General features: G+C 41.9%; 1 protein-coding gene across 1 annotated transcript; it reads right to left on the bottom strand.

Moving 5' to 3' along the window:
- Positions 1 to 1,064: 1,064 nt before the first annotated feature.
- Positions 1,065 to 8,465, bottom strand: b4galt4 (UDP-Gal:betaGlcNAc beta 1,4- galactosyltransferase, polypeptide 4). The gene is made up of 6 exons (XM_030792709.1): positions 7,984 to 8,465; positions 6,953 to 7,185; positions 5,288 to 5,475; positions 4,534 to 4,656; positions 3,897 to 4,001; positions 1,065 to 1,556 (listed from the first exon to the last, which is right to left on the bottom strand). Exons 1-6 carry the CDS (start codon positions 8,276 to 8,278, stop codon positions 1,415 to 1,417), a joined length of 1,086 nt encoding a protein of 361 aa, XP_030648569.1. The 5' UTR covers positions 8,279 to 8,465; the 3' UTR covers positions 1,065 to 1,414.
- Positions 8,466 to 12,873: the final 4,408 nt, after the last annotated feature.

Genomic DNA, 12,873 nt, shown 5'->3' with positions numbered 1-12,873 from the left:
GGCGGGGTCTAGGACAGGGTAGGGCCAGGGGGGACTGATGCCGTGTGGTGTGATCACACACAAAAATCCAGCCCTCGCTCCTCCTTTCAGTATCTGGGAAACTTGGCCACACCAGAGAAGTTGGACTTCATTGGTTCCTCTCTGAAAAGGAGGCCAATCGGAATTTTCAGTCTGCTCTACATATGCAGTGATTGGCTGTTTCGGCTATCAGTCAAATTTCTAAATACGCAAACAAGTCCCCCTGAAAAAACTGTTGGTCCTAAGCATCACAAAGCTGAGAACTCAGCTCTGTGCCAAGGCGAGACTCCGCGTTGGGCTGTGTTTTATGATACAGATTCCAGGAGACACACGAATGAGTGCAAAAGAGAATTACTGTGCAAGATTTCTCCGTTTCACATTCCAAACTGCATAGACACAAACAATGCAGACGTTTACTCAGCTATAGCTGACCTTTCCCTCTACACAAATGAAACCAGGATAAAAGTGGCATAATTGTCTTTAAAATGTTTCAGTCTGATCCCATACAAAAATGTAGTGTAAACAACTGCCGTTTGTTTCCCTTAGCAACAAAACCACGTCCCGTTTCCTGACCTCGCGCTTCTTCAAACATTATTACGTGTTACAATACAGAGCGTGATGTCAGTCTTAAATAAGCCTGAGACTTTTCCAAGAAAGACTTTACCGCCCCCCCTGGTAGCCAATGGGTAGTGACACAAGCTGTCTGAACCCCCACGGGAGAGAAAAAGCATGACTCAGTTTTCTTCATAATCTAAAGTCACGGATATTTTAAAACTCTCTTTCAGAGCTGGGTCGACACCGTCTCCACATCAGTTTGTCCTTCTGATAGAGATATGGACAACAGCAGGTGGGGACAGTTTTTTGAATGAAACGCTGGTCTTTGAAGAGACTTTTTTTTTCTCTGAACGGGGGAAAGTATATGAGCAGGAAACAGGGAGGATCTGTTCACAGTTTCACTGAGGCTTGACAGCCCTGCTCACGCTCACACACACACACACACACACACACACACACACACACACAGAAGTCAAAACAACACACACACAACCTACACACCTGGCACTCTCACTGCACCTGTTCCCAGATCACCGCTTCTGTTCTAGGTCTACTGGGCCTAACCTAAGACAAGTCCACCAGGGCCTTTACGAATGACACATCTCTCAGTCAGAGCAAAATGTCTCGGACCAACTCATCTCCATCCATACAGCTGTGCTTATTAGTATTGTCAAAAACTGATCCTAGATCAGCACTCTAAGATATGCCATGATATACAGGATCAACAGGGTCACTTGTGGAGTCGTATCAGGCCTCCGGCAAAGCACGAGGCGCACGTGTCCGTTTGTCCGTCAGTCCAGCGTTCACGGGAGGAGGGCTGTGGGCTCCGTTGTGCCCGCCGTCAGGGGGCTGCGCCGGGAACGCCGATGTCCACGGTCACGTTGACATACAGGGGCTGGCGTTCCAGCGCGATGGTTTTGTACGTGCAGGAGTTCAGTCCGTCCGTCCTCCACACCCTGGAGGTGCGCGTGAGCAGACGGCCCCTGCGCGTCGGGAGGAACCAACAAAACCAACGTTAAAACCAGTAACATGTTTCAGAGACCAGCTCAGAGGGGCTGGTGTGGCTGACTGAGTTTTGGTGGGGGTGGGGGGGCTGGTGTGGCTGACTGAGTTTTGGTGGGGGTAGGAGGCATGGGTGTGGCTGACTGAGTTTTGGTGGGGGTAGGAGGCATGGGTGTGCCTGAATGAGTTTTGGTGGGGGGAGGGGGGGGGCTGGTGTGGCTGACTGAGTTTTGGTGGGGGGGGGGGGGGGGTGGAGTGGCTGAATGAGTTTTGGTGGGGGTAGGAGGCATGGGTGTGGCTGAATGAGTTTTGGTGGGGGTGGGGGGGGGGGGTGGTTAAGAGGTAACGGTTGGGGAATGTGACAGTGATGTGTAAAATCTGCCCCCCCCCCCCCCCCCGGGCAGTCACGAACACAAACTGCTAAAAACAGGCCCCCGGAGCAGACCAAACAGAAAGACTAAGACATGTCATTCTGAGGCTTTCTCCAATGACAAAAGGCTCTCCTTTTAACTGTCCAGTCCTTGTTGACGCCAGAATAAAAAAAAACAAAATAAAACTGTCACAGCTGTACTGGTGTAAAGTGTTATGATTTAACTTCGGCACACACACACTCACACACACACACACACACACACACTGCTCTATTGGACCAGCTGGATGAGCAGGGCCTGTGACATATACCAGATATTTTTCAAATTATTTGTCGAAACCACATGTGAAGACAAAACTGGACATTCTGTGCAGTAAAAGGATCTGTACTGACTTACTACAAAACTTAACAGTTCATTTCAACTGACACTCAAATGACAAAAACTGCTAACCCAATAAGCTTGGCATCTGAACTCCGTACTGTGGAGTCCAGCATTACAAAATGGAAAAGTCCCTCCTTACAGGAGCCTGGGAGGAGCAGGGTAAACCTCCCAAACAGGCAGGCTCCCTCACAAACACCCACAGCTCACGTACTCTTACAGACTGGATGTTAAGGTATAGGTCAACCTTATGGGAATCACTCCAAACACAGCAGCTACATTAGACCTGTGGGAGGCACCCGCCACTGCGTGTTTTCACTGGCATTTAAACTGACGCTAGTTAAGCCGACCGCATGGCCTTTGTCATGGCAATAAACCGTGTTGTGGACACAGTTCCTCTGATGCCCTGTATGACTTCTCCAATGGAAAAAAAAAATTAAAAAAACAAACAGTTGAGTGGAATGTTTTGTTGTGGAATGTTTGCATGCATTTGAATGAACGTGTCATTTTGTAATGCGACTCTTAGATTACTGTAATAGTTATTACTATTGCACAGTTACGCTGTTAAATGTTATACGGGTATGTGTTGAGCTATTGCATAGTTACACTGTTTAACGTTATATGGGTTATGTGTTGAGCTCTTGCACAGTTAAGCTGTTTAACGTTATACAGGTATGTGTTGAGCTCTTGTTCAGGGATGTATTTATACTCACAAAACGCACCACTCATTTCAGAATTTACAGCTATCAGTAAAGAGCGCTGTTCAAGTGAACTAAACTAGAGTTTCATAAAAAGCATTTAGTGGTGATGGTAACAGCTGTAGACTCTCAGACCAAATTACACTCACACTGAAATAGCTTTAGCCCAGAGTTTCTCTGTTTGACTCTCCTGAGCATCTGTGATAAAGTTTTTGAACATAAAGCATAAATTATAGATTCTATTCTATTCTGTTCTATTCTATATGCTACACATGACTCATTAGCTTCAGAACAGTGATGATTATAATAATGAGATAAAAGTAAATGAATAAGTAATAATAAATGAATAAGAACAAACAGGCTGATGTTTCTGCACTCTGGTGCTGTCGTACTTTATTCTAATACTAACCACTTCTCAAAGCTGCTTTTCAGAACGAGTCTCAAAAATTAAACGGGATATTAAGTACCACACATCTGTCTCCTGGCTAGAATCTGAGTACCATGAATTTACTAGTACCCAGACTAAACCCCAATTAAACTCCAGGACCAATAACTCTCCCTCATGTGCTTAAACAATCACACACTAAAACCAAATCCAACAACGGTGTTGTACATTCTTCTATTAGATGTAAAAGGAATGTTATCAGTATAAAAATGTACACACACTCAGACGAGCATCCGCACAGTTTCTCACTGCTGACCTTTCATGGTGTGTGATCGGGCCAGCCGTGTGTGTTAACTGCGGCAGGTCTGAGAGAACTAAAGCCTTGTTCACATTCGGGCTCTCTGTAGTTATTTTGAGAGCCCAGAGCCAAAGGAATGAGAGGAAAAGACAAAGGTCTTCCCTCTGTCACTGCGTGCTGGACTCACTGACCTGTCTTTGTTGACCTCGTTCCCACTGTCTCTGTGGTGGAATATCATGGTATAACGCGCCACCTCTTTGGGGGGCCGCACCACCTTCATGTTCTGAAGCGTGACCCTGAAAAAAACACACATTCAATCAGATTCACAAGCACAGTGGAGGAGAAACCTGTCTGCAAGATTTATGAAACATTAATTCATTGTTCACTTGACTGTTTTTTTTGGCAGTTCCTAAAATGCATGCATGTTTGATCAAGTCACTCTAGCCAAGCATGTGATAAAGGACCACAGATAAAACTGAAGCAGAGTGTGTTGTTTTAACTGTGAGATATGATTGGTCCAATTCAGTCAAACACATTGACAAACTGCAACCAACAGAACAACTTAAAACAAGAGAATGCCAACTGACGCAAAGCAACCTTTCACAAGATGTTCCTGTGTTGTTACAAGGAACAAACAAGAACATTACAACACATGTTACGATTAAAAGGGCTGATCTGACCTGCTTTATTTTACATTGAAGTGGTTTGTATTCATTAAGCTGACGTTATGGCCCGGAGAGACTTACAGAGAATGAATGCAGTTCATAGCCGGTGAACGTTGGTTGACAGGTGTGGAAAAAAAAAAAAAAGGAAACAGGAGCTTCTCACCGGGTGCGGAGGTCGTCATCTTCCCCTCCCCAGCCCCAGTATGTGTTGGAGAATCCGTTAACTCTGGAAAACTGATCCCTCGTCATGGCCGTCACTCCCCCAAAGTACCCATTGTATCGTAGCCTGGGAAAGTCAACAGTGCTGCGTCACGTGCTAACCGCGCACACCTTTCAGACCCACTCAACCTTGACCACCTCGCCGTTCTCCTCGCAGAACAGGAGGACAGGAGGAGGTGACTGGCCAAACTGGAGCTGACATTTATCACAGACTGCGGATTTGTCCGTGTCATGGCCGTTACAGTGTTGTGGGTGGGTTATTCATGGAACAGGTTATGGCTTGGTGACCAAACAATGGTCATTGTCTTAACCAATGCTAGTTGTTTAATTTTTTTTGTTCTTTGTACCTTGACCTCTGTCCATGTTTTAATATGACTCATTGACAGCGTGTGTAAAAGTCACTGAAGCAGAAAGATGAAGTGTTCATTGAGTAATTATTGTTTCTTTTGTCTGATTCTTAATGTCAACCTCTTCATTAATTTCAACCTTTTCATTGGAATGAGTGACTGCTGTTTGCTCTTTAAAATAACAGGACTTTCACAGCCTAAAAAGGCTCCTAGCCTCTGTCACACTGTAGTGTGTGTGTGTGTGTGTGTGTGTGTGTGTGTGTGTGTGTGTGTGTGTGTGTGTGTGTGTGAGTCTGTGTGAGAGTGTGTGTGTGCGTGTCTTGTGCTTGGTTTGAGCGTGTTTGTTCATACCTGTACCCCGTGGAGTTCCTGCCCACTACTAAATGTTTGGGCTGTGTGTCACACATGTAGAGGTTATGATCATTTTCTGGGACCAAATCCACATCATGCAGGATGAAGCAGTCCCAGGTATAGTCCTTCAGGGCCTCCAGGTAGCCCACGTTCAATAATTTCGCCCGGTTAAACGTGACTTCACCAGCCTAAGGTAAGAAACACACACACACACACACAGATGGGCTCTGATTATGATTTTGAGAGTAAAGACTTTGGTACAGTGGAACACACCGTGGACAGCAGTTCTAGTGTGGCATGTCTGCTAGCACCGGAGACTACAGTTAATGCAAATATTACAGTGGTATTGGTTTGTTACTTTTATTTTGTTTTAGTTTGCTTTTTAAACAACTCACAGAGTTTGTACCATGTCACATGCTTTGAGAGGAACCTCGATTTTAAGGGGTCTACTAGTGTAACCTTGATGTTGAAGTGTCTTCTGGCATAACCCTAAGATTAAGGATCTTTTTTGAGGACCCAATGACAGAGAGTTCTGGATTGAAAGCCAAGTTAGTTCCTCGCTCTAGTTCCTGTGTTTCCACTACACTACCCCCCACAGCGTTTGAAGTTTATGTGTACGTCACACTGGTGGTATGAACAGAAAATCCAACATAACACTGCTGTGGTTGCTCAGTTACACACAGTTACACACGGTTGTTCAGTTACACACAGTTACACACGCTTGTTCAGTTACACACAGTTACACACGGTTGTTCAGTTACACACAGTTACACACGCTTGTTCAGTTACACACAGTTACACACGGTTGTTCAGTTACACACAGTTCAGTGTGTAAGAGAGATGTGTTATTGAGATGCCTGTGATTATGGTGACCGTGAAAAGGAAAGAGAGAGTGTTTGCATCAGATAGGGCTGAAAGTTAAAGGTAAACTGACAACAGCAACATGAGACAAGGACTAAGCACAGCTATTTGGTTTAGTTCGTTTAGTTTAGTCATTGTACATCAGTGCAAAATGACAACAGAATAGAATCTTTGTTGAGACTTGAATGTTTTTTTACGGCTCCAGTCAATAATACTAGGTTACGTGACTCACTAAATAGTGAATCTGGCATGTTGTGCTCTAAAGCGAAAGTTAGAAATCACAAAACTACAGCAGTAAGTGAAGAAAATGTGCTGTGTTCATTTAGCTTAAATTAATGCAAGTTCATGAACAATTCATAACAATTTGTACTAAAAAGTCACTTTTTTCCGCTAAACAAAGGCACAACATCCAGTATTCAGTGTGCGTAAACATCATTTGACATTTTTATTCTATGGAATATATCCTACCTTGTAGCTCTCGATACTAAACTTTTGGCATTCGGCTTGAAACCTGTTTTCTTTTTGTTTCGGGCTTGTTTTCCAAGGCCTGCTCTACTCTTTCACCAGTCTCTGAAGCCACCTACTCTATTGTATTCCAACAATACATTTCTATACAGTTTGTGCTACATTTTGTTAGGGCGGAGTGACCGCGGCTGCATAGTCATCTGATTGGACTGGGCTCCAGGTTACTGCCCAATCCGGAGGGCCGTGGTGAGACGTAACCATATAAGGAGTTCCCACTGAAGCATCACAGCTAAATTTCAATGGTATAAATCAGTTGGGAGGGGCTGGTGGATGGTGTACCTGGTGGATGACATAGATGCCGTAGTGGAGCTGCTGTCTCTGCAGGAACGGGTGGAGGTGATGTAGGAGGTAGAGGAGGTGTCTTTCTCTGTTTCTGTGAGGGATGAGTATGGCTACGCTCTGCCGGGCGATGCAGTCAGAAGGCTCGTAATGACCCTCCGCCACCACCTCATTGTCCTTCTCCACCTCTTTCAGAGTCAGTTTGGGCTCAAACGTGAGTTTCTGCGCTCCAACTGGACCAGAGATCACACACACACCCACACACACACACACGTGCGCGCGCGCACACACACACACACACACACAGAATATAAACACACAGACAAAAATCCTTCACCTACAGTCTTTAAAGCAAACACTCTAAGGCATACATTTTAATCACGTACTTTAGAAGTCCTGTTCTCGTACCATAATTAGGCACGGAGGGTAACTCACACTGTTTACATGCGTCACTATCAGCGGTCTGCTAAGGGCTACACTCCGAGTTTGAACAGAAACCATTGCTCCAGCTGCAGTCCATATGAAACGTACAGCTACACCTTTGATCTCCACTGTAAACTGCTAAGCCAGATGTGGTGACGACAAGACTGTAATACCAAAGCTATTAGACGAACACTTGAAAGCTCCAAGACACTCTAGGAGTAGTTTGGAGCAGTTTATCTGAGTGGCCATTCTTTGCTCACCTTTGTTCCTTAAGCTCTGTTTTTCTCCAAACACTCTCCCCTGTCCTACCTACCTTTGCAAGTAAAGCAAACAAACCTGAACTACTCAAAAGCCTTGATTTTTAATCTCTGATAGTTAATAAGGCACACATATAACTACCAAACTATTACAAACATCCTGTTGGACACGTTCATCTCGTATTGGCTTTGATTTTGAGCAGCCTGGAGCTCATGCACCTATTGTACTTTACGCCAGAACAGAAAGTATGACTTATCCGTTACGCATGTGAACCTGCTGAAATAGGAAACCTGAATGACTCAGGGAGAAAACAGGAAAGAAAAAAAAAAAAAAGAAAGCGCTGTACTCACTGAGCAGTGGGGACTTCTCGGGGCAGTTTTCTTTCGGGTCACGGACGTCGTCCTCAGACGTCACTGGTTCTGATACCAGCTCTGGTTCCGGTTCAGCTCCCCACGGGGTTGTCGATTTGATTTTCAAGAACAGCTCATTTCTTAACACCTGAGACAGATTGGGAGCCACCTGGGCAGATCTGAGTGTGTCACTGGCAAACGTGGAGATCCAGACCAGCACACAGAGAGACAGCAGCAGCAGCACCAGGCACCTGCCCTTTCGGGTGCACTTGGTCAGGGAGGGGAAGTAAACCATAGCTGGGCTTCGGTTGCAAGTCTAACAAATGGACAATAAAAATGCAGCATAGAGTCCCGAGGCGGCAAATCAAAGACAGAGTGATATAAGGCCACCACAACTGGTTAATCAGTCACTCCCAAACGCATAAAAAAAAGGTTCGCTCAGCCAGTCACTGGGCCTGTCATAGTTTCCCTTTTGGGAAGGAAGATGTAAAAAATTAACTATGTAAATTTTTCACGGTGTAAGTCCATCCAGAAGACAGGCAGGATACTGTAGTAAGGAGCAGTATTCAGGTCAAGTTTCTCAGGAAATCCTGGAGGATTATAACAAGAGAAGAGCAAAGAGGAAAAAGATTGGTCATAAGTGTTTCTTATTGGCTCTTGTGCTAATGCCACATCAGCATTCCAAAGGGGTATTATACCTCCTCTGAGTTCACCAAACCCTGGGCATGTCAGGTAGACAATGCTGCTTTATTCTTCTCTCCACACAGCCCCTCCTGCTCTAACATACAACACACAGAAACACGGATACACAGACACCCACACTCAAATATAAACAGACACCCACACTCAAATACACACACACACACACACACACTCACACTCACACACATTCAAATACACACACACACACACACACACACACACACACACACACACACACAAGTACACAAACCTGTTTTTGCCAGCACCCATTCCTCACCCTTGCTTTGTTCTCAGATTTCGTGTAGATATATAGTGTCTATTTAACTTACTTCTTAACCAGTAAGTTGCCACGTTGTTTGAGAGCAAGAGAAATTCACCAAAGAAATGCAGTGTACTTAAGATAGGTCATGTGCATCTGTGAATTTAAGGAATTTCAATACTTCAGTACGAACGACAGAGTTGTGTTGTCGGATAAATACCACTGTCGCACTGACATCTCAAGTATTACGTTTGCCAAAAGTTATATTTATAGCCTACATATATATTTCTTTCCTGGTTTTTTTTTTTGTTTTGTTTTTTTTTTTTTTTTTTTTTACTGTATATAACACAAGATTCATAGCTTTAAAAACAAGAAAACCAATGTAAGAATTATTCATACGTAACCTCATAAGTAGCTAAATAATAATGCTTGTAAGTAATTTTGATGTGTTAATCTGTCAAATCATTTTCGTCCTAATGACATCACTAACTAAATTAAGTTGTTTAATTACTTGACAAATCATTTAACAAGCCATTATCTTACTGCCTCGCTAGCGACCCAGCAGGTATCAAAAATACAGTTTACCTTCCAAACTTCTTTAGTCAGTGATCTAGATATAGCCTTTTAATGTGACGACCATTACGATGTTGCAATTGAAAGGTTAAGCAGTTCGGAAATGACCATTTTTATACCCAAACTTGTATGCGAATAGCTAGAAGCGGCTACCTGGCTAACGTAACGGTAATGTTCTGGAGCTCTCGAGGTTTCAAAACCTCGAACTCAATGAACAATTTTGAAATTGTGACCAAAACACAAGAACTCTTATGTACCGTAATACAGTTGTTTTATTTTTAGGAACTACTTCGATGTTATCCACTTAGCTGGTTAACTAAACTTAAGTGCATGTCGTTGGACAGAGGTTACTTGCTATTTAGCTACGTTAGCTGCGCTTATATTTATCTTTAACCTCAGCGAAAAGGTAACTGATGACTAATTCTAGTACACATTTATTTACATAGTCATTAAAACGGTACAGATGCTCACGGCTTACCTTGGAGGCGTGAACAGAGAGTGACTTTACTGCTCCTCTGCCGAGGCTAGAGTGAATATATACCATTGCTTCCGCAAACAGGCAGGATGACGCGTTGGAGGATACGTCACCAAGGACTTTACAGCACTGTCACTCAAAAGTGTTAAACTCGAGGGTCGCTTTCGGAAGAAAAAAATAGTGGCTCCGGGACAAGTATTCGTAATTACATAGTAATAACAGTAAATTGGTTTTTTTACCCTCTGTATTGTCCATTACTGGTCGTTAAAATTGAAATTTTGGTATTATATGCATACATATATTTGAATGTATACTGTAGGCTACCGCTACTGCCACTACTTAGGGTCTCTAGTTTCGGAAGTTGATAGTAAAATATAGAATCGTGATTGACAGGCCATTTGAAATTTGTGTGCAGGCCGGCCTCTGAATAACGGTGCTTAACGACAATGGAATTGAGTAGATAAGAGACGTTAGCCCTAAAATGTGTCTGTAATGTTCAGACACCGGTAATGACACTAGGTGAATTAAGAGAGCGTATCACTAGGAGGAGAAAATTGTAATTGCAATGCTGTGCTGTCCTAATAAGATGCTCGGTTTTTCCCTTAAAGTTTCCCACGGATGTTTTCACATGTTTCATGAAATTCTACACTCGGACGCTGCAAGCAAGCAACTCGTGGCGCATGCGTTAGCATAACATCTGGAGACCCCTGGGATCTTGTGATGACAGCTGTCTGAACGCTACTTGGCATGTGTGTTTAAGATATAAATACGGAAAACAAATAAGCTTTATATGTTTTAAGAGGGTATATGGAGAGCACTATGATAATATTTCTGCACCAGTGCGATTACCTTTTCTTAGTTGCTAGGAAGGAGACTTGCTTTACATAAACTCATAATACATTTTTGTGGTAAATTGTACTTGTAATTCACAGAATTATGTAATTCATAATAACTCAACTCAGGACTAACTCATAATAAATGATTAAAACAGTTTTACCTTTTGGGACCAGTATAAATATTTCCTGCACTGACAAACATGTAAAACATTTACTGTATGAAAAACTGATGGAAATGTTTTCAGAATGTAATAAATGTGAGACACATTTTTTTTAGCATATAAAAACTGTAACGTTCATAAAAAGTGTAAAATATTTTATTATTTAACATGTGAACTGTCACCATTTAACAAGAGTGTTTTTCAGAGTTTATTAAACATTTGTTTTTCCTTCAGCATTTAACAAATGTGTGAAAGACCTTTTCTAGTAAATGATGAATAAATTTCACCAACATTTAAAATGTTAAATGGTTTTCATATTAATCATATTAAACTTTTTATCTTCATATATATCTGTGAGAACTGTTTCATATTCAAGATCCCCACATAAATATTTCACATTCAAATTCCATAAATGCATGAAATGTTTCTCAGTTAATAAATGTGTGTACGTGATTCACCTTGATAAATCACATCTTTAAATGTGCAAAGGGGAATAAGGAGGGTGGCACACAGATAGGAATCAAACCAAAACCACCCATATGGGTGGTAAACCATGCACGCTTTTTCACTGCAAGATTATGCCAGAGCCAAGGCAACATTTCAGGGCCCCACTCTTCCCAGTGCCCCGAATGTGGAAATCATTTTACTAGTTTCATAGACATGGAGGATCCAACCACACTCTCCACAAATGTCTGAAAATTGCAAAACAGATTCCCACATCTGTTCATTATTTGGCAATGAGAAATATTTCAAATATTTATGAAATGGGGGGGGGGGGGGTAAATATTTCACACAATTTTTTAATGTTGGAAAAATACAAATGTATTAAACATGTAAACCTGTTGACACATTTGTTAAATTTTTGGCGGGACAACAGACAATTATTGAACATAAGAAAAACATGTGAACAGTAACTGAGGAACTGTGAACTGTCGGGGAAAAGATCAGATATTTTCTGAATATGAAAAGAAGTTTCAAATATTTGTTATTTGTGAGAAAAAATATATAGATAGATAGATAATCCTCCTAGCCCAACAAGGACGGATCAGTGGAGGCCTGGTTTATGAACTGGTTTGATAATGTACATCATTACAGCAACCACACAAAAATCCTGTCACCATAGTCCTAAATTCTTTAAGATTTACATGTGATGTGTAGACCTCATATGACATGTGTACCGTCTTGAAGAGTTATGAGTACAACTCTATGAGGGGTGGAAGAAACAAAAATTAATTTATAAAAAAAGGGGGGGGGTTGAAAATGCATGTGAATTGAAAAATAGAGTGGTAAAAAGGGATGTGAAATGAAAAATAGTGTGATAAATTATCAAGTGATTTGATTCATTTAAAGCCAATGTTTGTAAAGCCGATATGACTGTTTTAATCATATCGGCTTTAAATTAATCGAATCACATGATAATTTATCACTCTGTTTTTCATTTCACATCCATTTTTACCACCCAGTTTTTCAATTCACATGCATTTTCATCACCTCCATTTTTATCAATTAATTTTTGTTTCTTCCACCCCTCATACAACTCACTAAAATTAATAACTAAACAAAACTAATAAAATATTACACTGATCTCTTTGACATCAGATACCAGCTGTTATTCAAAACAGAAGATTTTTGTGAGTGACAGAAGTTGACATCTCTTACTTCTTGACTCCTGATATGCACTGACTACAATTACAAAATTCAATGACCCAGTGACCCCTGGTATCTATATTATGTCTATCAGAGAATATGACTTGGGAATCACAAAACATGAGCGTAAAATAATCTTGGCCAATCCATACCAGCAATCTGAAGAGGCCAAACCTGATCCAGATTCTTGACAATCTGAGAATTAAAATTCTCTATGACTAAGTTATGATCTCACCG

The sequence above is a fragment of the Chanos chanos genome, chromosome 15, assembly GCF_902362185.1.
Source record: "Chanos chanos chromosome 15, fChaCha1.1, whole genome shotgun sequence".
Lineage (NCBI taxonomy): Eukaryota > Metazoa > Chordata > Actinopteri > Gonorynchiformes > Chanidae > Chanos > Chanos chanos.
This window is presented reverse-complemented; position numbering and strand designations above follow the sequence as displayed.

Excerpts from the sequence above, each read along its gene's own strand:
- b4galt4 (XM_030792709.1), bottom strand. The coding sequence starts at position 8,278 with ATGGTTTACTTCCCCTCCCTGACCAAGTGCACCCGAAAGGGCAGGTGC. Across the intron at positions 5,476-6,952 it reads GCATCTATGTCATCCACCAG|GCTGGTGAAGTCACGTTTAA; the intron begins GTACACCATCCA and ends TTCTTACCTTAG. Across the intron at positions 4,002-4,533 it reads GATGACGACCTCCGCACCCG|GGTCACGCTTCAGAACATGA; the intron begins GTGAGAAGCTCC and ends TGTTTTTTTCAG.